We start from the raw sequence: 24,409 nt of genomic DNA on the forward strand, positions 1-24,409 counted from the left end.
AAAACGTACACCTTCATTATCTCCCCTAATTCTGAAAAAAGTCAGGACATAGGTATTTATTTTCCTGTTTTAAAGATGAATAAATGGAGGTTCAGAGGTAAAGGTCTGGTTAGACAAGGCTTTTAGAGACTCTGAGAACAGACACTGTCCTTACCCAATATCCTAAAAGCAAAACAAAGCAAAGCAACCTCTATTTTAACATATTTTATTTTTCTAGCTGTGGAATTTGTAGACACACTGTAAATTATAAAACAACCTCCCCCCTGCCTCCCACCCCCAAAACAAAACAAACAAGACTGGTACTTACTCTGGTTTTTACACTTCGGTCAGTTCCAGCTTCCAACAAGAGTTTAATGCATTCTTTATTTCCATTTTTACAGGCCAGGTATAGAGGTGTCTGTCCTCCATCAGCAGCATGATTAATGTTAGCATCATATGCAATTAGTAATGCTACACACCTAAACACAAGATTATGATTAATTATACAGAAACTCCGTTTGATTTTTGAAGTGCCACCTGAGATATGAAATACAGATAATAATGCTAAAGTCATTCTGCATCTATATGTATCTAATATCTAAATATATGTCATAAATTATTGTGGGTCTTATTATGTAGGATCCTGTTTTTTTTTAACAAGGCTAGAAGATATATTTTAATCACAAACTTAATTACTCCCCTGAAAATTTAAAACAGCAACCTTGGTCAAGCGCTGAAACTTGGTTTATGACACTTTGCTGTAACCAACTTGTAACAGTGGAGTCCTTGGAATAGTTTAACTTACTGGGATGAATGATTTAACTGTGCTCGACATATATATTATTTGTGGTTCAAAACAGTTTGAACCTTGAAAAAAAGGCTGCTGAGTCATTCTGAGACTTTTCACTTGAGTAAGTAATTATAAATAGCGCAGACAGCAGGGCACCATGCGCCTCCACTATAAACAGCAGCAGGGAGGCAGGGAAAATGGTTGCCTGGGGGAAAAGGAAGCAGAGGGTTCCTGCCTCCTGAAGGGGTGGGTGCTAGTTTGCAATGAAGAGGACATGGCTAAGCAGAAACTCATTGCCCTGAAAATCAAGATGGAAAGAAATGAGGTAAATTCAAGACACAGTGGCTCTTACTAACTGGCTAAACACCGAAAGCTTGAGTTTATAAAATTAGATGAAAATAAACTTAGAAGAGAGGACTAAATAAATCATAGTCAAATTAGGAAGCAATTCACATCATCTTATTTTTTTTTTTTTTTTTTACTTCAGATGCATGTTTTCTCTTTTTTCTTTAAAATGGAGTTTATTGGGGTGACACTGGATCCGTAATACTTTCAACAATAACGATAAATTTCAAAAAGTACAGGTTTCAAGTGTACAACTCAACAAAATATCATCTGCATACACCATCATGTGCTCATTGCCCAAAGTAAAGTCTCTTTCTGTCCCCTCTGTCCCCCCTTAGCCCACTTCCACCTCCCACCTGCCTTTCTCTCTGGCTATCACTATACTGTTGCCCTTGTCTATGTGTTTTATATATATGGTGGGGTTTTTTTTTTTGCTTAATCCCTTCACCTTCTTTCATCCTGCCCTCTGACAACAATCTGTTCCATGTATCTTGGCTTTCCTTGAAAACGTTTGGTTTGTTTATACATATTTGAAAAAATAACTTACATACTGATATGTGTGTGTATCTCATGCACATTTAAATTAATCAACCCCAGTGTTCTTCCTTTTTGTAAAACTATCCATACCTCTATTCCCATGACTGTTATACTATCCAAGTGAGCGGCCCTACACATTACCTGGTGACAGTAAAGGTAAAGTACAGCCCAGAAGAAATCCCTCTTGGAGGACTCAAGACATACAGAAAAAAATAGCAATACTTATGGTCCTCAATAACGGCAGAAAAAAATGAAAACTGTATGCTTTAAGGATGCATTTTGAAAAGTTTCCATTTATAATGGATAACATTCATGTGAACCTTAAAACCTCTATTTCAAGAATTCAGAAATTTGTTGAAGATTTCTATCAGGATAGTTATGTAAAAAGTTGAAAATAGCTTATAATCTCTGCCACCTGCCCTTTCAGCACAGAGAAAAAACTTAGTTATATTCTATTTTAGTAACATATGACTCAATTTTTAAAATCATTACTATGTTCAACTGCCTTAGTAAGCTAATAAAGGAATCACTGCTGAAGTTATGTACATCTTAATTGATAGGTTCTTTTGGTTTTGTGCTCTAATTACTTTCAATATGTAAAGTTTCTGCTTCATTTTTTTTTTAAAAAATGATCAGGTAAATAATTGAGATTTAATAATGAATAAATTGCTACTAGAAAGCTAAGATTGTTACAAATAATATAGATCTATGTTCTACTTTTAATGCGATCATAAGTAAAAAAGCTTCGTTTTGGGGGGGGTGAGAATTAGTGAAGAACAAAGTCTAACAGTTCATTTTATTGTTGATATGCTACCAAAAGATTATCTTCTTCAGAATCAAGTCCATTCATGTGAGGTTTGGACACAGCATATTTCTCCTTCTTCACTCCCCTCATATACAACTCTTCACCAATTATTAAGAAGAGCAACTTTAGGATCCTACTTTGTGTTTAAATCTTCAAAAATATTTAGTAAGTTTATTTGCCAATTGATTTTAAGCACTGGTTTGCACCTTCAGCCAGAACTAAGATATGTAAGCAAAATATAAAGAATCTCTTTTTATAGTAAAATAAATTAAGAGCATCTCTTACTTGAAATGTCCCTGAGCAGCTGCAGTACACAAGGGTGTAAAGCCATTTCTATCAGCAGCATTGACTTGGGCTTTGGCATTCAGCAGCAATCTCACACAATCTGTGGGTTTTAACAGAAAGCCACTTCAATCCCCCATTTAGAGCATTGGTGAGCCAAATTCTATAAAAGCTGTAGACAGATACTAAATCCAAAGGACCTTTCCCATGCACAGTTCACCTGAAAATTCTATCACTTCTATCACGGCGAATGTGAGAGTCCACAGACTGTTTCTGGGGAAAGCAGACTCTCTTCCCGAAGACTGTAATACCCCAGGCTCACTAAGATGTGATTTTTATTTCCTGTTGGTGCTTTGGGAAGAGTTGCTGAGGAGTGAGAGAACCATCTGTCGTGTGCCATAAAACACTTTACCAGATTTTCTTACCAGACTATTCCAGAGAATGTTATTGGATAGAGAACAAAATCCATTTACCAAATTGAAATACCATTCCTGATATTTAAATTCTTACTCTGTTTTAATCTTTAAAATGCTCTTGTGTAGTAGTCATCCTACACTTAACTCCATGAATGAGAATACAAGTGAAACCATAGTCACCTGACCCAGGCATAAATAGCACATGGACCTCATGTTCCTCTTGTAATTTACCAGATTTCTCTATATTAAAAAAATTCCCATAGAGCTCTTGAAGTAAAAAATTCCAAAGTACTTTTAAAATAATGAGTTACTCTATCAGCTCACTAGAATCTTCCATTTAATCCACCTGAACACAGTAAAGCTCTGTAGACTTCCAGGGAAGCCACAAGGTCGGAATTACTCCACAACCATGCGGCTTCCAGAGGCAATGCTATTTGACTTTGCATATGCAGTCAAATCATCTTGTTCTTCACTACCCTAAGTTTCAGAATATTTGACTATAGGATCGGCATGATAAAGAACAAAAATTATTCCTAGATTTCATCAATATGTCATTTATAGTTGTACAACTTCTCAGCTTTTAAAAAAATCCAAATAACTATAAATTGTTTCAACTTCAGAACAATTTCAGACTCTTGATCTTTCCTAACTACTAAAACTTTCCCTCTCTGACTTTCACACACATCAAGTATTTCTAACAGACAAAATCAGGGTTATGTTGTCCTGACCAAAATGATCACAGATGGAGGGCTTTCTTCTAAAATGTGCTATACAGTTACTAGCCCTAAAATTTCTATCTACACAACACATTTCATTGCATATATAACAAAGATGATTTGTTTTCCTAGCTGCCCCAAATTTTATATTATAGAACTGTACAATTTGGATTTTTAAAAATGTTTACAAAATCTTTAAATCATGTTAAAAAAAAATTATCCACCACCTGGAAGGGGAAACTGACACCAAAGGAAACTCTTGGCTCCTGACAGTGGTTCCAAAGGCTTCGACTCTCTATCCTTTTGCAAGTGGGTAGTATAGTGCGGTGATATTATCACCCTCTTTACCTGTATGTCCATTCTTAGCAGCAGAATACAAGGCAGAATGGCCATCTTCACAGGAGTAATTAATGTCCAGTCCTTCTTCATTAAGCAGCATTGATAATAAAGTGACATTTCCCTGGGCAGCAACTTGCTGAAGGGTGGGCCTGCCAGCCAGGGGGGCAGGACCACCACTCATTAACAAAGGGGTTAGGGAGGGTGACCAGCCTGTGGGTTAAAGCGAGTCTCGTTAGAGGACAGGGGCAAGGACAAGCGACAGACTTACCCACTCCTTCCGGAGTCACACACACACACAGACATAGGAACATGGATTCCTGGAGGATTATGTGGTTTCTAACATTATCAGTCTGTTAATATTTACTTAGCACCACTCTGTACTGTCATTTCAATTTCCTATCTGCTAATTAGGTTAACATGCATGGTCACAAGTTATTTTTAGACATCAGTCTTGCACAGATCAGGGTTAAAGTGGGGATTGGTTTTAGGAAACGAAGACGACTGTCTCATTTTAAAAGTTCAAATTCATCTTCAAGATTTCAAAACAATTTGCCTTTTAAAATGATGTACAAATTCAGTATCAATCTCAAAAAGTTAACTGGTATCTTCAGGTACAAGATAGAAATAGTTGTAAGAAACAGAGATTTTTCTTTCTTGACAATGTTTCCAAGGTTATTAATTTTACATAAACCATTGAGATGGACCAAATACTGTCAAGGAACCACTTATACTCCTTGAATTCCCTCATTTAAGAATAAAAATAATGGGGACCAACTACTATTCAATATCAATAGTTAATAGAAGCACTACATATATGACTGGATCTAAAGTATACCACTACAAATAACATAATTTTGAAGACTATATCATCTGGCCATCTTTATAGCACGTGTTCCAGAAAATTTTAAGCAGCCAACAAGACAGGACACTGTAAATATAGATTTAACAAAAAGTTATCATAGTTAGATATTTTTCATCAGTATTTAGCAGCTTTAGGAGAGAATCTGTTAAGTGTGTGAAGACGGCTGCATATAGCATGTAAAATTTTCTGAATTCTTCCTTGATCAAAAAGCTGTAAAAACAGTAAAGTAAAAAAATATTTATTTAATGTGACATAGAGGTATTTCCTGTATTTTTGGCTTAAATACAGTTAACTTTCAAAACACATCATTTTATTTTCTTCCTATGGAGCCTCAAACACCACTAAGCAATGCTGGTGTGCATATAAAGGCATACGTGCACATTGTCACTCCTCGGGGCATAGTTTCTACAGATATCTGGTAACATCCCATGTAGTAACGTGTAATAGATGAAGCTTTTCTATTCTTTACACATTGGCATCAGGATACCATTTTTAGGTATATGGGTATTAATTACATTATTATGTATGTAATATTCAATCTTTATAGTTGAATCTTAATTATTGGCCTTAAATTATTTCAATAAATATTAAATATCAAAGGATGTCTCAATATTTTAAAAATTCTTTGTAATAAGCAAAGCAGTTTATACAAATGAAACTAGAACTGCTAATTAAAAGCTGAGCATTATATCTTCCTAATTTATCTGGGTCCATAAATAATTTATTGCTGGTACCCTATTAGACTGCAGTGACATACAGAATTCATATGGTCCTAAAATTAGATATTTATCTAAACTTTGTGATATTCTCCCATTGATATTCATTTTCTCTTCTTACAAAAGTAGTATTTTTACTTCATACTTACAAGAAGGCTCCTCTCTGGTACATTTTACCTTGTGTATTTTCTTAAAAACAAACAAAAAACAAGCCCACAAAAATTAAATCAGTACTTATCAGAAATGGATGGCAAACAAAACTTGTAAACACCAAGGTGTTTGACTGCAAAGCAAACACAAAAGCAATATGAAAGCATTGTTCCGTGGACCTCCGTGGAATAGGAGGGAATGTGGCTCATGCTCTTTCTCCCTCCCTCCAGCCCTCCTTTCTTTCCTTCCTTCCCTCCCTTTCTCTTTCCCCTTCCTTCCTTCCTTCCTTCCTTCCTTCCTTCCTTCCTTCCTTCCTTCCCTCCCTCCCTCTCTCTCTCTCTCTCTCTCTCTCTCTCCCCCTCCCCCCCTCCCCCCTCCACCCTTCCCTTCCTTCCTCCCTTCCTCTCTGTATTTCCCTCTAACTCATCCAAGGATTTTGGGTTATTGATATCCCTTTAAGAATATCAACAGTATCTAATAAATGATTTGCTATTCTTTGGGGATTTGTTTTCATTTTTCCAATACAATTCTAGGCTTGTGGGGAAATTTTAATAACTATATTTTAACTTCTTTATATGGAAATATTCAACTATGGATGTAATTTCCTGGGAAACTCTATGTTTAATGAAAAGCTATCCATAAGATAAAATATTTTATTCAAAAATGTTTTCAATCTTTAGACCACTGAAGAGTCTTATGGTTCTATCTCTGTTACACAAAACTGCAGAAAAATATACATTAATTTCCTTATTTTGTTAGAGGTTTGCAATACATTTAAAAATGATTTACAAAGGAAAATGCTCTATAAATACCAAGTATTGTTAAAGTTTAAATAAATCTTTTGTCTGCACTATCATTTCCAATTTTCTCTAGCACAGACAAACTTAAGTTATTGTAATAAATCCTTCTATAAGCATGGGAAAAATAAAACCTTACCATGATCATTTATTCCTCATTTGAGATCCCCAACAATGATAAAAATGGTAACAGTTACTTGACTTTTTAAGTAATGGTGAAGCAATGATAGGACAGGTCTGCGGTCACACAGTTACTTTAATGATGTTAGAAAAGGTCATTCATTCAGCTTTGCAGTGCCATGTGCACACATCAGTAACGGTGAGCGTCTGACAGACATGCAGTGACAAGGGGCAGACAGAAGGTGCCATGGCAGAAGGAAGAGTGGAGGCCAGCTTCTGGCATCAGCTTCAGGGTGTGGAGAAGGTTAATGTCATAGCTCAGATCAATCTCGTTTTCTGATGTAGGCTTTAAGCCAATCATACACGGGGAATAATTTTTAAAATGAATGCTTAAATAAGAAAAAAAAAATCTGAACCAATAAAATGTAACAAAATTAAAAATATTCCCAAGGGTATGGAAACTCAGCTGCCTGGGGTGGTTTCTGTTTTAGGCTTCTATTTATCTAATAATTAAGATGTGTTCACTTGTCAAGTTCATGAGGAACAAGAAAAACTAATTTACTTAAAATTTAAAAATATTATTTAAAAAATTAGCATTTGACCATAGACATTGTTGACAGGGTTAGAGTAATTTACAAGATATTCATTGAAGTGGTACCTTCTGTCACTGCAAACTTCTCAGTGCTTTGTTAATCAGAATTCTTTCTCACGAATATAAGCTGACACGGAAACACAGAATTTTAGAGTTTGAAAGATCATGGGATCTAGTGGTTCTCCAAGGAGGGAGTGGTAGTGAACTGTTGTTTGAAAATTCAACAGGCAAGTTTAACAAATCTCTTTGGTTTGGAACTACTATTACTTTTTGGTTCAATGCTCTCATGTTTAGATGGAAAAACTAATGGCTCAGCGTAAATGTGCTCTTTAGGGTGATACGTAGAAAGGGACTAACCCTGCCTTCTTCTACGCAGTGTTCTGTCCCCGGCTGAAACTGGAGCCAGCATCTACCATGCATTGGGCAGGTGTGCTGTCCCCAGGCCCTGCCCTTCCAACCACAACGCATTAGTGGCTGCTTAGAAGATTAATACCCTGCGATGAGCTTACGCTCTGCAGAGGCAGGAACTCACCCAGGCACAGATGGGTTCAGCAGCAGGATGGAGGGAGCGCTGGTGCTTCCTAGTTGCAGTGAGCGGGGTGGCAAAAACAGGGGCAATCTAATTGGGAAACAGAGTCAAAATCCTATAGGCTAAGCTACACCCATGGGGGAGTTATGCACCCCCCACTGCGTAGTATTAACATTTCCATTTCCGGAATACACTGCAGGATCAGTGAACACGTGCTGAATGACTACCTCCACAGCCTCCGTTTCGACTCATAAACCACATCTTCTAATCAAAGGAAATAGAAACCTGTTATCCCACCAAAGGTAAAAACGCAGTTCTGAAGCTATTTTGGGCAAATTACAGAATCAGAGAACAGGAAATAAGGGACCAGTTTCATGCATTTTCAGTGGCTGCTATTTCTTTAGTTCCCGAATTTATTCTCTAACTCTCTAGAGTCTAGACACAAGCCAAGGGCATTTTTTAAAATGGGTCCTTTATCTAAAATTCCACTGTATCCTACGCAGGTCATTCTGGTGAATATACAGGGTTGGGTAAGAGTAGTTTTGCAGTTGTTTGCATGGAAATACAATAATTAATAAATGATAATACAAGAATAAACCCTATTTTGCATACTCACAACTATAAACCTACTTTTGCCCAGTCCTGTATCATGGACTAGGAATTCTCTGTCTTTAAATGTTAATTTATAATCCTCCATCGTGGATCCTGGCTTTAAGGCTTATCTACTGAAACCAAAGGCCCTTGCAGCTTAACCCTGAAGCACAGCCATGACAAAAGCAACTACAGGCAAAGCATCAAGGTACAAAGTAAAGACAGCTTTGTATTTTAAAAAATAACTGACAAACTTTATATATCCTAGGAAGTGTTTTACAGTCTGTGCATTTATGTCAGTAACACTCCACTGTCTGAATGTTTTTGGAACTTCTGTTTTGCGACTGCCTTACAACCATACAGCACATTCTCTGATTTTCCTGACTGGCAGCAAAAATCCCTCCTTGGAGGGCGAGTTTAACTTGTGAGAAACAGCCAACATCATGTCAGGCAAGGAGAAGGCTACCAGCTGCGTAATACCATTTTGGATAAAATATATATCCACATAGATACGCCCGTAAAGACATCACGAAGTAATACTGAAGTCAATTCTCAAGCAAATTTTCAAAAATGCTTTTAGCAACGATATCCCTGAAGCAGTAACAGCATCTCTATTTTCTCATCACTTACGCTGCTCTAAGCTCAATACTATGCTCCTCACACGTTACATTAAATCCTCCTGATAGCCACCCTCCCCACATTGGTAGGGTTAAGTTCCAATAAGAAAACTTGCTCAGTTCAAGAACAAGCAACCCAAACCTACAACTGTAAGTGGCAAAGCCCAGATTCCAAAACAAATCTGACTGATATCAAAGTCCCTGCTGTTTCCAATTTTGCCCCAGAACATAAGAAGGCAGCTTCTAAAGGAACTTAATTTCAAGGAGATAGTTTGTAATTGTATAGGTAAGTCATGATGTACTGCTCTCGTACCCTGATGATTACCAACTACCTGTTTTCCTTACTTCCACTCTTCTCCTCAATCTTAAATAAAACCTACTTAAATAAAACCTACTTTAAATAAAACTTACTCAAATCTTCTTTTAACTCTTGAAGTTTCTTCTCATTAGAACAAGTAATCTCTGCTAACCATTAAGATCCTGAGATAGGCAAGACTTCTCTAAAGTTTCAACTGAACTCTGAAACATAACAGTATCTTGGATGCTCATTTACTCATAAAAACGAATCCAGTTCATGTCAATAAAAAAAAACAAGTGCTTCCTCTAGTACTGTAAAACAAAAGGGAAAAAACCCAGATCTTTATCGACTTCTTTGTTCAAGAGTCCCATACTCCGTGACTTCAGAAAGCACGTCTGCAGCGGGCACCTTCACTAATATAGGCCACATGCTAACCACCTGTGCTCAAGTGTTTGCAGAAGATAGCTCTAAATAAGAGTAAACGACTTTAGAAATAAACTACTCTTAAATCAGAGACTGATAAACATACACACTCAATTTTTGAGGTTAAAAATAGTTAACACCAAGCTTATATTAAAATTTAGAACATACCAATTACAGAACAAATCTAATCAATTTGGTAATCCAAGTTGGAGAGTAGTGTTAATAACTACTTAAAGGGACTGCGTTTATGTCATCTCAGAAGCAGTAGAACTGAACACACACTGCCTGGTGATGACCCACTGATATTAAAGTCTGTGAGATAAATTTAATAAGAAGGAACAGTCTATCTTCCCATGGAAATGCTTTCATCTCTCTAAATTTATGGTCTCCTGGTGCTCCAAACCACTACTTTCAGGTTACTAAGAAAAAAAGAAAAAAGAAAGAAAGCACTTAGCATAACAACACTGCAAGATGAATCACCATACCCTGGAGTCATTAAAAAAAAAAGAGGAAAGAAATATATATTAAAAAGTATCAAATTAAAAAAAAGTTCCATGGTGATGTGAAAGAAATTAAGGCAAGAGGGCAGGCCACATTCTTAAAAAGGGCATAACATGGCAATCCCTTTACCTGCGGCTGTTACCAGGAGGCTGTCTGAGGCACCTGTTCTACAGGATGAGGCACTAACAGGGTTTATGGAAGAGCAAAAGGCAATGGTGGTGGGAATGACAAGGGAACGCTCTGCACATGCAGGCTGGCTCAGTCCAGGGGTTTCAGCAGGCCAGGCACCCACCTGAGACGTGGCCAGGGCTGTCGGCGCCACAGTTAAATCTATGGACGGTTTTGGTGGCAGCTGAGGAGAGGAGGATTTAGGGAGGTTCTCCTCATTTAGGACCCTGCTCCCTTGCGGTAAACTGGAAGGAGGTGAAGCCACAGTTTTGTTATCCGCTTTGGCGCCAGCACTGGAGGGCCTGCTGCTATCCGTAACAACTTTGAGTTGGGGGTGGGGTGGGGAAGGAGCTTGGGAGAGCCCTGGCTTTTTTGGAGGGATAGGAGGAGGGTTGCCTCTGTCAACTCGTGCTCCACCAGGAGTCTTTACGCTGGTCCGACCAACAGGAGGGTAGGTGCCAACATCCCCTACTGGGGGCGCTCCAGGCCTTGGGGGTGCTCCCGCTTGAGGGCCTGTAAATCTTGACAGCGCTTGGGTCACAGTATTCCGAGCCAGTTGTTTGGCCACTAGGTTTTCACGACTTGTAGGAGAGACATCTCTTGATGGAGGACTCTGGGTGGTATTTCCATTTTGGTCTGGGTCATTAGCATTGCCCTGGAACCTAAATCTAGCTGCTTGGACACGTGGGTTTAGACTTGGATGCAGAGACGCGTTGGCACACGGTGAGTGTAAACTGTGCACAGGCGGAGCTTGCGAATAGCTCTGGGGAGCTGTGCCTAGTGTTTGCAGGGTGGGAGGGGCAGCGTTACTGGGAAGTGGGGTTGTGCTTGTTAAATCTGGTGTTGAACCAGTGCTGGGTCCATTTTCTTCAATTCTATTTGCACTTGGAGATGAGACAGTGGGCAGAGCGGAGCCAATCAAGTCACCTTGGGAAGTCTGCCTGTCAATACCCGGTCTGACCGAGGTGGCACTGGTGCACACATTCCCTTTTGCACTTGCGGAAACTCGGGGGCTCCCTGTGGAAGGCTTTACAGGCACAGTCAAAGACAACTTCTTCACGTGGTCAGCGCCTTCTGTCGGTAGGTCTGTCTGGCAAGCAACAGATCTTGTCATAGGTCCTTCTGTTGCCACAGATATAGAGGCCAAATGCCTATCTTTCGCCTTCCGGGGGAGAGAGAGGCTTGGTTTGCTGTCAGTTCCCCTTTTCAGTTGCTCAATCATTTTCTTCATCTTGTCTATCTCCTCTTTGAGGTCAGTGGTGTGTGCTTCTTCTCGATGCAGCTTGGCACGAAGCTGTTCCCGTTCAGTGTCAAACTCAGAGAGCTGTTTTTCCATCTGAGCTTCCATGTCTGTGCTTCTTCGTTTCTCAGCAGACAGTTCCTCTTCTAATGCACTGGTCTTTTTCTTTTCTTCGTCCAGTTTGGCCATTACTTCTTCTAGCTTTTGGGCCTCATCTATGACTTTGCCGGAGAGCTGTTTGCACTCCTTGACCAGCATCAGGACCACATGCTTGTTCTTGCCTCGCTCTTCCTCCAGGCGGGAGGCCAGCTTCTTGTGCTCTTGCTCAAGGGCTTGTAGCTGAAGCTTTTCCATCTCCAGCTGGAAGAAATTCACAAGACAGCTCTATTAATATGCAGAAAATTCTTTTAGCCAAAGAAGTGCTTCTTGTGAGATTTTTCTTACAATTACATGATTTGGGTTAGCTAAAATACCACATTTTCTAAAGTGTATTGTGATATGAAACAAATATTTTAGACTCATTAAAATGAGAAAATAAATGTAACTAATTTTATAAAAAACATCTAAGTTACACCAACAGAGAATTTTCTTAATCTACTAAAGTTAACTATAGAACAGAATAGTAATCTCATCCTTCAGTTCACAGCACAGAGTTCAGTACATTCTGTTTTTGTAAAATCAGAGCTCTGTAAGGGAACTACTTTTTTAAAGGTTTAATGTTTTAAAATTACTAACTGATCGTTGAGGTACAGTATAATAAGTACCAGTAAATAAATACTAATCTCCTCTATTTGCAAACTGTATTAGCATTTTTTTTTAACTTCGAGGTTCTTGCGATGGGTTGCTATAGAAATCACATAAAATTATATATGAAAGTTCTTTGAAAACTACAAAGAGCTAAAGAAATATCTTATTAGAATTATAATCAATGTCAGTGAACCCAAAAGTCTGACCCCATCTCCTACGTCAGCCTCACTTGCTCACTTAGCTCCCACTCTATCGGCCTCCTTTGAGTTTCTTGAACACTCATAACCGTGGTCTTGTCTCAGGGTCTTTGCCTTTGCTGTTGTCTCTGCCTAGAATGCCAATGCACACCTTTATGTGGGGTTCCTGCACTAGGCAGTGACCAAAAGGAGAGAATGGCTCACTGCCCAGCGAGGGCCTGGCATGTTATTTATTTACTTTGGCTGTCTCCTGCTTTGAATAAGTTGTTAAGTAACATTGCAATGGGTCCATGAATAGGTGAAATAGGTGATCGGGAATACACATAATTCTCCAAGAATAATTAGAGACTATTGTTTATTCACACACACTCTATTCTACTGTATAAAATTTGTAAGGGTAACTTTATAAGTAGATTAGGTGAGATCTGGAGAACAATAGTACTGTAAAACATATTTACAGGCATGTTTTAGTCATCATAAAAAATAACATTTATAGTTAAAGCTATGGTGTAGCATTTACCTTTTCTAAATACATCAAATAATAGGTTGCTATGGAAGGCATACACAAAATTAGAATGAGAAAGTTTAAAATATATTTTATATTAGCACCCCTCCCCAATTCTTACAACAATGTAGAAAAAAAGCAGAAACTAGGTCAGTTTTCAGCTTATTTTTAAAATATGAGTTTCATAGTTTAGCTCTGAAGGTAGAAAAATGATGTCTTGCAGAACTCTAAGGGCTACCTTTGTTTTACAAAACTACCTATAGGCTAAATTAGTGATTTTCCTGATGTTATCCAGTTAATCAGTGTCAGAATCAAGACACTCACTCAGGGTTCCACTTGTCTCAAGCTTTTATCACCGTATCACACATCTTGCCCATAGAATTTCCTTACTTTGGATCAATCACACTTCATTTTTGAAATGATAACTTTCATCTTATACTTCAGAATCCAATTGAAGACTGACTTCCAACAGAAGATTAACTCAACTTATCTCAGATATTTATACAGAAAACTGTAAGTCTCCCATAATTCATTTGTATCTTTGTCCTGCCATCATTCGTGCCTTATGAATTCTATCTCAGACTAATATGGGTCTTTTAAAATCTTATCACAGATAGCAGGACACAGAGTAAACCACATAACTGAGGTGCCTGCAGAAACATGACTCCAAATTCATTTGCACTTTGAACCCCAATCATCAATCACTCTATCTACCTTTGTTTAGCTTCCTCTACAATTTACCTCATTCATGGGATAAATTTCTGCAACTCTCCCCAAAACTTCAGCCAATGACCAACTGACTCTCAGTCTATCCTAATAGATTATTTTAACAAGAAAATTCAGACTAATATACCTCTTCTGTATTTATTTTTTAAAATATATTTATTGTTGAGAGTATAGTGGGGCCTTGACTTAACGAGTTTAATTCATTCTGAGGACGAGCTCGTTGAGGAGCTCGTTAACTCAAATTACTCTATCAACTCAATGCAAAAAATCGGCGGAGAGACAGCTGGTATCTCAAAAAACTCATCAGTTGGGACACTCGTAAGTCAAGGCCCCACTGTATTACAGATTTCCCCGTTTCCCTCCATTGCCCTCCTCCATCCAGATCCTGCTTCTTCCTTCCCCTTCCCTTTCCCTTTCCCTTCTTCTTCTTCTGCTTAAAGAAGACCCTTCAACATTTCATGTAATACTGGTTTGGTGGTGATGAACTCCTTTAGCTTTTTCTTATCTATGAAGCTCTTTATCTGACCTTCAATTCTAAATGACTAGGGGCCCGGTGCACGAAATTCGTGCACTGGGTGTGGGGGGGGGGGGGGAGAGTGTCCCTCAGCCCAGCCTGCCCCCTCTCACATACTGGGAGCCCTCAGGGGTTGACCCCCATCACCCTCCAATCGCCTGATCGGCCCCTTGCCCAGGCCTGACGCCTCCGCCAGAGGTGTCAGGCTTGGACAGGGGACCCCCACCTCCCCCCGATCACTGGCTCTGGCCCCCGCCCAGGCCTGAGGCCTCTGGCCCAGGAATCATGCCTGGGCAGGGGACCCCCATCTCCCTCTGATCGCTTGCTCCACCCCCCGCCCAAGCCTGACGCCTCTGACCCAGGCTTCAGGCCTGGGCAAGGGGACCATCATATCCCCCCAATCCCCAGCTCCGCCCCCCACCCAGGCCTGATGCCTCAGCCAGAGGAGTTGACCCTCATCACCCTCCGATCACCAATCACCGGATCGGCCCCTTGACCAGGCCTGAGGCCTCCGGCAGAGGTGTCAGGCCTGGGCAGGGGACCCCCAGCTCCCCGCGGTTGCAGGCTCCGCCCCTGCCCAGGCCTAACGCCTCTGGCCTAGGCGTCCGGCCCAGGCAGCGGGGACCTGCAGTGGCAGTGGGGGGCGCTGCGATCATGGGCTCTGCTTTAGGCCCAGGCAAGGGACCCCTAGCTCCTGGGACTGCCAGCTTCAACCGTGCCCAGCTCCCATCGCTGGCTCCACCCCTACTTCCTGCTATCACTGGCCAGGGTGGCAAAGGCACCTGATTCTCTGATCATGGCTGGGGGGCAGGGCAAAGGCGGCCCCAGGGCCGCCTTTGCCCTGCCCCCCAGCTCTTAGCTCCCCCCTGGGTTTCCGATCACTGTCAGTGGCAGGGGGCTTCTTCCTGCTTTCCCTTTCGCCTCCCTGCATTGTGCCTACATATGCAAATTAGCCGCCATCTTGTTGGCAGTTAACTGCCAATCTTAGTTGGCAGTTAACTGTCAATCTTAGTTGGCAGTTAATTTGCATATAGCCCTGATTAGCCAATGAAAAAGGTATCGCCGTACGCCAATTACCATTTTTCTCTTTTATTAGTGTAGATAGCTTTGCTGGGTAATCTTGGTTGTAGGTCCTTGTTTTTCATCACTGAATATTTCTTACCACTTGCTTCTGGCCTGCAATGTTTCTGTTGAGAAGCAAGCTAACAGTCATATAGGCTCTCCCTTGTAGGGAAATACTAGTAACTGCTTTTCTCTTGCTGCTCCTACAATTCTCTCTCTGTCTTTAACCTTTGGAATTTTAATTATGATGTGCCTTACTGTGGGTCTTTTTAGGTTCATCTTGTTTGGAACTCTCTGTACTTCCTGAACTTGTAAGTCTATTTTTATCATCAGGTAGGGAAAGTTTTCTGTCATTATTTCTTCAAATAGATATTCAACTTCTTACTCTCTCTGTCTTCTCCTTCTGGCACCTGAATGATGTTAATGTTGGTATGCCTGAAGCTGTCACAGAGGCTCTTTATACTATCTTTATATTTTTGGATTCTATTTAATTTTTGCTATTCTGATTGGGTGTTTTTTGCTTCCTTATATTCCAAATCGCTAATTTGATTCTCAGCATCCTCTACTCTTCTGTTGATTTCCTTTACATTATTCATTTCAGCCACTGAATCCTTAATTTCTGACTGGTCCCTTTTTATGTGTTTGATGTTCTAAGTGCCATGACATTCTCACTAAGTTCCTTGACATTCTCAGTAAGTTCCTTGAAGCTCTCATTAAGTTCCTTGAACATCATTATAACCATTGTCTTGAATTCTGTATGTAGTAGTTTGTTTGCTTCCATCTCATTTAGTTCTTTTTCTGGATATTTCGTCTTTTTTTTGTCATTTTTCTTTTTCTTTACATTATGGCTGCTTCTCTGTGTTTGTTTCAATGTATTAAGTAGCTGCTACATCTCCAGAATTTCGTAGAGTGGCTCTGTGTAGAAGGTGTCCTGTAGGGCCCAATGGCTCAGCCCCCCCAGTCTCCTGAGCTAGGCACTCTAGATGCGCCCCTATGTGGGCTGTGTGCACTATCCTGTTGTAGTTGAGCCTTGATTGCTGTTGTCATCACTGGGAGGGATTGACCCCCAGGCCAACTGGCTATGAAGACTAGCTGTGGCTACAACAGAAGACACCCTATGGCACAGGACTTGCTTCAGTGTGGCTTGGTTGCTCACTAAGTTCTTCTCTTGAGTGTGTCACTCATGAAAGTGGTAGAGTTGTAATCTGGCATTGTCTGAAGCTGTCCACCAGGTGCACTGGCTCTGCGGCCTCCTGGGAGGTGCAAAGTCAGCTACTGCCTGTGCTCTCATTGGGGCCACCTGGCTTGAGCTATTGAACGATCTGCAGATGGCTGTTACTTGTGTTGGGCTTGGAGGTGCCCAGGAGAGGCCAAGCTGTGAACCAAGGCAGGCTGCTGCTAGTGCAAGGTCTAGGGCCACTTATCTAGAGGTATAGGGAAGCTGAGTCCAGCTCTACTTTTTTGAGAGATTTTAGGAAAGTCTGAATCCTGAGATAGGACAGGCAATTCATATGGAAAAGCCACGCAAAACAACTTGGGTGCAGCTACAAACTGGGTTGGACAGAATCTCAGGTAATCCCCAGGGCAGGGTGAACATTGTGGGTCAGCTTGATGGAGTGTCAGATATGGCGCCTGCCAGTCAGCTCTGTGAGGGGTAGGAGATCTCATTAGAGGAACAATGACTTCTGTCAGTCCTTTTGTCTGGGAGAAAGCTGTTCCACAGGTCTTGCCCGATGCTAAACAATTTAGATCCTCACTGTATGACCCTGGATCCTTTCAAGCTGCTGCCCCAGGACTGGAGCTCAGAGGGAGTGATTCCAAGTACATTTGTGCGTGGGGCTTATAAGAGGAACTGCCTGGGTTTCCAGCTGCCTCCATGTCACTCTGCCACAATCCCCGCTGGTTTTTACAGCATGATGTTACAAGGACTTCTCTTCCCGGCACTGGAACTCAGGGCTGACTGTTCTGGTGTGGGGCTGGGACCCCTTGCTCCTCACAGGAGGCCTCCTCAGCCAAGATACCCCTCCCAGGCCACATCTGGGTGTCAGATCAACCCTTTCCACACCTCTGCACCTCCTACCAGTCTCAGTGTAGTTCCTTCTTTAATTACTAGAGGCCTGGTCCACGGATTCATGCACATTGAAAGGAAAATAATTAGAAGGTGGCTGGCAAGGCGGGACTGGGCAAAATGGGCTGGACACACCCTGGAGCCAACCTCCCTTGGCTGGCTGCATCTGGGGCAGTTCAGGAGCTCGAAGGGCATCTGCGGAGTGAGCTGGGTTCCTCTGGCAGGTGGGGTCCCTCGGCCTGGCCTGGGGGATTGGACTGAAACTGGCAGTCCGACATTCCCCGAGGGGTCCTGGAGTGCAAGAGGGCACTCTGCAAAGTTGCTGTCGCTCGGCAGCTCCTGTGTTGAGTGTCTGCCCCCTCATGGTCAGTGCGCATCATACCTACTAGCTGGTCAGCCGGTTGGCCGGTCACTTAGGGCTTCCATTCAGTCAGATTTCAGGATTTCAGGCAGTTTTTTTTTTTAAATATATATTTTATTGATTTTTTACAGAGAGTAAGGAAGAGGGATAGAGAGTTAGAGACATCAATGAGAGTGAAACATTGATCAGCTGCCTTCTGCACACCTCCCACTGGGGATGTGCCTGCAACCAAGCTGCATGCCCTTGACTGAAATCAAACCTGGGACCCCTCAGTCCGCAGGCCAATGCTCTATCCACTGAGCCAAATCGGTCAGGGCATTCAGGCAGTTCTTAATGATGGTTGTTCTGTATTTTAGACATGGCTCTGGGAAGAGGCATGTACCACATTTACCTACACTGCCATCCTGGTCAGAAACAGACTTTTGAGTGACTAAGATTCTCTGCTGGTGGCTGGCAAAGACCAGCAGAGGTGGAGCTGGGAGAACCACGGGATGTTTGCTGACCCATCCCTGGGCCCAGTGCTGCTAACAAACTAGTTGGATGTTCGATTCCCAGTCAAGAGCACATATTTGGGTTGCAGATTTGATCCCAGGCCTTAGTTGGGGAACATGCAGGAGACAACCAATCAATGTCTCTCTCACATCAATGTTTCTCTCTCACTCTCTCTCTCTCTCTCCCCTCCATCCTTCCCTTCTCCTCTCTCTAAAAATGGGAAAAATATTTTTATGTAAGGATAAACAAACAGAAAATTAAGTGTAAATAAAGCATAACACAGCTGAAGTAAAGAATACCCTGGAAGGAATCAAAAGTAGAATAGAAGAAGACTGAATCAGTGAATCAGAAGACAAGGTAGGGAAAAAAAAAACGCATTCAAAGCAGCAATTGGGAAAAAAATTAAATAGCAGGTGGGGAGTTTAAAGGAACTTTGGTACAACATTCATACAATAACAGTGCAAAAAGAAGAACCTGAGCTAGGAATAGAAAACCTGTTTGAAAAAATAATGACAGAAAATTTCCCTAACCTGGTGAAGGATAAAGTCACTAAAGTTCAGGAAACACACAGTCCTAAGCAAAATGGACCCAAAAGGACCCACAACTATACATCATTTTTAAAATGGTATACATTAAAGACAAAGAAAGACTCTAAAGGCTGCAAGGAAGAGACAGAAAATTACCTACATGGGACATCCCCAGATGATTTCTCAATTTGCCAGCTGATTTATCAATGGAAACACTTCAGGCCAGATGGAGTGGCATGAAGCATACAAAGTAATGAAAAGCAGTGGGCTGAATAGGCCAATGACAACTGATGAAATTGAAGCAGCAATAAAAAAAACACAAGAAAATACCAAAATGGCATATTTCACAGATCTAGAAAAAATACTCCAAAAATTATATGAAACCAAAAAAGACCCTGAATAGACTCAGCAATCTTGAGAATGAAGAACAAAGGTGGAGGGATTACAATACCAGATATCTAATTATACTACAAAGCCACAGTAATCAAAACAGCCTACTACTGGCACAAGAACAGGCATATAGATCAGTGGAACAGAACAGAGAAGCCAGATATCGACCCAAGCCATTATGCTCCATTAATATTTGACAAAGGAGGCAAGAGCATACAATAGAGTGAAGACAGTCTCTTCAATAAATGGTGTTGGGATAACTGGACAGGTACATGCAAAACAATGAAACTAGACCACCAACTTATACCATACCCACGAATAAACTCAAAGTGGTCCGTTGTAAAAATAAATGTACTCAAATATAAACTGTGTCCAAGATGATCCATATTGGCATTAGCAGACAAGGACCTAAAGGAGCCATTGTCAAAGAAAATATGGTCACAATGATAGAACAGAAGGGGAATCTTGGCATAGAAATGGAAACTAAGAAAAAAAAATCAAATGAAAAACTAGAACTAAAAAGCATAATAAAATGAAAAAATGTTGCCCAGCAGGCATGGCTCAGTGGTTGAGTGTCGACCTATAAACCAAGAGGTCATGGTTCAATTCCCGGTCAGGGCATATGCCAAGGGTTTTGGGCGTGGTCCCCAGTGTGGGGCGTGCAGGAAGCAGCCTATCAATGATTCTCTCTCACCATTAATGTTTCTGTGTCTCTCTCACTCTCCCTTCCTCTCTGAAATAAGTAAAAACTTTAAAAAATAAAAGTACAATAAAAATAAAATGAAAAAAAGTTAATTGAATGGGCTTACATAGCAGACTTGAGGGAGTAGAGTTATAAAGGACAACGAATTTGAAAATAGAGCAAAAGAAAATATCCTATTTGAGAGGGAGCGTAAGACACATCTCCAGCTCTCTCTTAACACTCACTGCAATGTGTCTGGGAAGTCAAATACATGTTGAAATTTAACAATGAGTCATACAAAAAAAAAAGACTCAGGAATGAGCTAAAAACAATCACTCATTTACAAGATGTCCTAAATACTCTTTCTAAAAATGTTATTTTAGATGGTTCTCTACCATGTTGTCCTTGAATGAAAGTCTAGGAAGCAATTTAAAATTAAATTATATGTTATAAACCATTATGTAATGAAGTAGAGAGCACTGTACAAGTCGCAGTGCAGTACAATGAGCTGTAAGAGGAAGACGGAGCCTATGAAAGAAATTAGAACAACTTGATTATTCTTTTCTGGCTCAACTGTCATTTCTTTGGTTGTCTAGCACCTGAAACTGCTTCCTGACAGGGAGAATTCTCTCCCCTTATTATTCTCCCCACAGAAGTGAAATATGTCCAACGTCGGGGAGCTAACCCAGTCCCCCTTGTAGCTGAGGAGAGGGTGTGGAGCTTAGGTTTGACAAATGAAATGCACCTGTTCTTAGGCTTCCAGTGGGAAATGACGCATGCAAAGAAGCAGGGCCAGGGAAGCACCAGTCAAGACCCAGAGCAGTGATGGCAGTGGTGCTGTCTGGAGTCAGCAAGCTGCAGTATCCAGCTCTCATGAGCAAAAACATCACCCACCTCAGACTGCATCTATAATGAGCATTTGTTGGTGATGCTGGCTAGTAAGAGCTGGTCCCCTAGCTGGCCCAGCCAGGCTCTACCATAATGTAAAACAACCAATAAATGCTTTTTCTGCTTAACTCAATCAATATTGGCTTCATTTGCTCACAACTAAAACCCTGCCTGATGCATCTATTGACATGCAAGCATCTATTGACATGCAACTGACCTCATTACAGTGAGCTGCCACCTAGAAGAAGCTATACCCAATACACAGAGCTAACTACTTTTAGTTTTTTCACTGGTGGAAAAAATATTGCTCCCTTAGGAATTTCCTAGTTATTATCTTGGCTTCTTACTTTTAAAGGCTCTGCTCAAATTATAAAGTCCCTCCTATTTTAGGGTTAGAAATTACTCACACTTAGAACTCACACTTTCTAAGTGTGAGTAAAATGATTGAAAATAAATTAGGATAGAAACTCTATTAACAGATTATGTACAAGATAAGTAATAAAAACCCCAAATATCATTCTAACCTACCTAGGTTACAGGCTCAAAATGTAGAGATTACTGGAGACAAAGTTTCCCATGATGATTACTCATTAGCTTATTCAAAACGGCTTTAAGCGCTCTGTCCTTACCCAAATTTATTCTTGCCCAAATTTTCCTGGCACACAAATGACCAGTTAACCCTCCTATTAGGAGTCTCAGCAGGAACCAATGCTTGAATGAGCAAGCAGCCTCCTTCTCTCCTCTGGAGAGGCCTAGCAGAGCAGCGTTCCGGCCAAATGTGTTAGAATCACCCATGGGCTGTACCTGGTGTCTGGTAATAAACACTTGAATTGTAGATAATAAGGCCTTTGCTTTCCCTGGCTTTTGCTCTGACAGTAATTTAAAGAACTGGCTGATGGAAAGTAATGGATTTTTTCTTGTCTTACTGATTTTAGATTTCTAAAGCTGCAATTTACTTTATATGCAAGGGTACTGAAAATGTCTGGGTAGCTCAGTTAAGAGCATCATCCAATACGCTAAGGTTGTGGGTTTGATTCTGGTGAGGGCACATACAAGAATCAACCAATGAATGCATAAACAAGTGGAACAACATATCTCTCTCTCTCTCTCTCTCTCTCTCTCTCTCTCTCTCTCTCTCAATATATAAAAATTAAAAAAAAAACTTTCAAAACTAAAGATGACAGGTAGATTTGTTGCTAAAAAGATGTCTTCTTTGTTTTGTGGCCTTATCACTTGATGTGGTATTTTCTTTGTAAGATTCAGGATACGAGTAGAAACTGTAACTCTTTTTACATGCTACAGTCTACCAGAACAGACTATCCCTTTAGGGACAGAAGATAGCGCTGCCTGTCAGAGACTACACAGCCAATGAATTTGGCCATAAAGAACCACTGTATCCCTGTTATATGTGAGCGAAAGATCACTGGCTCATTTCATATTAGCCTGTCAGGACTCACAGGACAGAAACGATTTCCTTTCACGACCAGCCAGGTTGGAAATGACCCAGCCATTCAGAAACAAACAGGATGTAAGCTGATTTACAAAAATAAGCTAGATAATAAAATCTTTCATTGATCTCAAAATGAGTTTCTTCTTTTTCTACAAGAGAAATGATAAAATGCAAAACTGAAGTAAAATTTAGGAAAGCATGCATTTTTGTATATTAAGTGAAAACTACAATGAAAACAAGTATTTTCTTGACTTCTGATAACACAGCAGAAAACCCAGAAAAACTTTATGATGAAATAGCTCATTTGACATGTTTAGAGCATAAATGAAATGTGTATCATCCAAGAAATACAAATGAGCTTCAGTGACATCAGCTAAAATATATTAACTCTTGCTTATGTGGTTTGTGGGAATTTTTGACAATTTCCAGAGGCCTGAGTGGTTGTCTGCTGGGCTTTGTAGAGGGTTTGCAACGTCCTCAGTAAAACTGTTTGATTCCACCTCACATCCATGGAAAGCCTTCAATTCCTTCTTCTTTACTAATTTACCCAGTGCTTTATTTTCTTACTATTTGACATCCTGATGAAAATGTTTGCTTTTACTCAACCCCCACCCCAGAACACTGGCATGCATATGTTAATGCAAAGATATAACTACAGAGAAAAGAGATACACATCAATGACAGTATCATAAATATTTACAATATGGTGCATTCAGGTTGATTATCAAGCAGGTGTTACATGTAAGCTATAACAAGTTCTCTGAAAAGGACAAATAGAAACAAACATTTTATGTTTTAATGATGGTTGAAAGAACATACTGCTCTTAATTCTAATTACACTAGACATCATTAGCTTCTACAATTTCCTCACTCTCTTTTCTAAAGGGAATTCATAGCTTGTCTGTATACTGGAAGGACAAACTTGAAACTTCTATTTCCGCAGGCTGATGATAGTAAGCTTTTATCACTCAGGACTCTGAAGCATCTACTCATGCACAATAAACAAGTGTGTGCTGGTAGGGGAGGCGCGGGGTGGGGAGGAAGTTGGTTTAAATGAAAGGCATGTGAGTGAGCAGGAGCCTGGGGGTCTGCAGCATGCACAGCTATCAGACCCCAGAGGCGAGTCTGAGACTAACCAGGACTTCACGATGACATGTAGTGAGATTGCACGCAAACTTTCATTCTACTTCTCCTCATGCTAGTTTCACTTTCCAAAGAAATAATTTAAGCGATTTTTAATTTTAAATAAATATTTGAGACAGAAGCTGGATAAAGTAAGTTGGGGATACCACATATGATCAGAGTCCTTCCTGGTTGCATTACTAGGTCACCTACCTAGCAGTTAAACATGTCTTATAGCAGTAGAAAAGAGAAATTCAAAGAAGGAAAATTATTATTTTAAAGAAAGTATTTAAGTCACCTTAATGGGAAACATAATTTCTTTATCAGACATCCTTTCTGGTTTAGTGTTTTGTGCTTGTTTGTTTGTTTAATTTTGAGTGATATTTCAAAACCACCACCAGAATTGGTCAGAATTTTGCATTTCTCAGTACTCATTCCAACTCTTCCTGAAAATACAATATTTAAGAACAAAGGATAACCTCAGAGATCATTTCTGCCTTCTACACCGTATTTTGGGGGGAAATGACCTTTTGAAAGTCTCAATACCTTTTTCTGTCTGCTCTCAGCAGCAGCCAGCTGTGCGGACATCCTTTCCTGCATTTTTCTGCAGTGGCCCATGACTGCTTCCAGGATGGAGAGGGGGTTGGTACAGACTGGCTTCTTCTCTTTATCACCAGCACCTGCTTCGTAGTCTCTCTGCAGCGCCAGGAACGGGTCATTTAAATTAAATCTTCCATAGCGTTCCTGGACAAACACCTCCTTCCTGCGAGCCTAAGACAAAATCAGAGGAATGCACTGAAGAAATAAAACGGTAAGATATTTATAAGAAGGTTCTGTGATTACTTTTCCAAAAGGTATTCACAAC

General features: G+C 40.5%; 2 protein-coding genes across 2 annotated transcripts in view; both read right to left on the reverse strand.

Moving 5' to 3' along the window:
• Positions 1 to 5,893, reverse strand: part of CTTNBP2 (cortactin binding protein 2) — a 99,737-nt gene extending 93,844 nt beyond the window's left edge. The window contains exons 1-3 of the mRNA XM_081102068.1: positions 4,219 to 5,893; positions 2,742 to 2,841; positions 308 to 458 (exon numbers count right to left, since the gene is read on the reverse strand). Of these exons, the coding sequence (XP_080958194.1) occupies positions 308 to 458; positions 2,742 to 2,841; positions 4,219 to 4,390 (423 nt within the window). The 5' untranslated portion in view covers positions 4,391 to 5,893. The remainder of the gene's footprint in view (positions 1 to 307; positions 459 to 2,741; positions 2,842 to 4,218) is intronic.
• LOC308526834 (cortactin-binding protein 2-like) overlaps positions 4,402 to 24,409 on the reverse strand; it is a gene marked incomplete at its 3' end in the record, with an annotated part of 85,859 nt that continues 65,851 nt past the window's right edge. Inside the window, exons 3-5 of the mRNA XM_081102069.1 lie at positions 24,091 to 24,315; positions 10,698 to 12,173; positions 4,402 to 4,419 (exon numbers count right to left, since the gene is read on the reverse strand). Of these exons, the coding sequence (XP_080958195.1) occupies positions 4,402 to 4,419; positions 10,698 to 12,173; positions 24,091 to 24,315 (1,719 nt within the window). The remainder of the gene's footprint in view (positions 4,420 to 10,697; positions 12,174 to 24,090; positions 24,316 to 24,409) is intronic.

Source organism: Myotis nattereri (assembly GCF_964212035.1).
Source record: "Myotis nattereri genome assembly, chromosome: 11".
Classification (NCBI taxonomy): domain Eukaryota; kingdom Metazoa; phylum Chordata; class Mammalia; order Chiroptera; family Vespertilionidae; genus Myotis; species Myotis nattereri.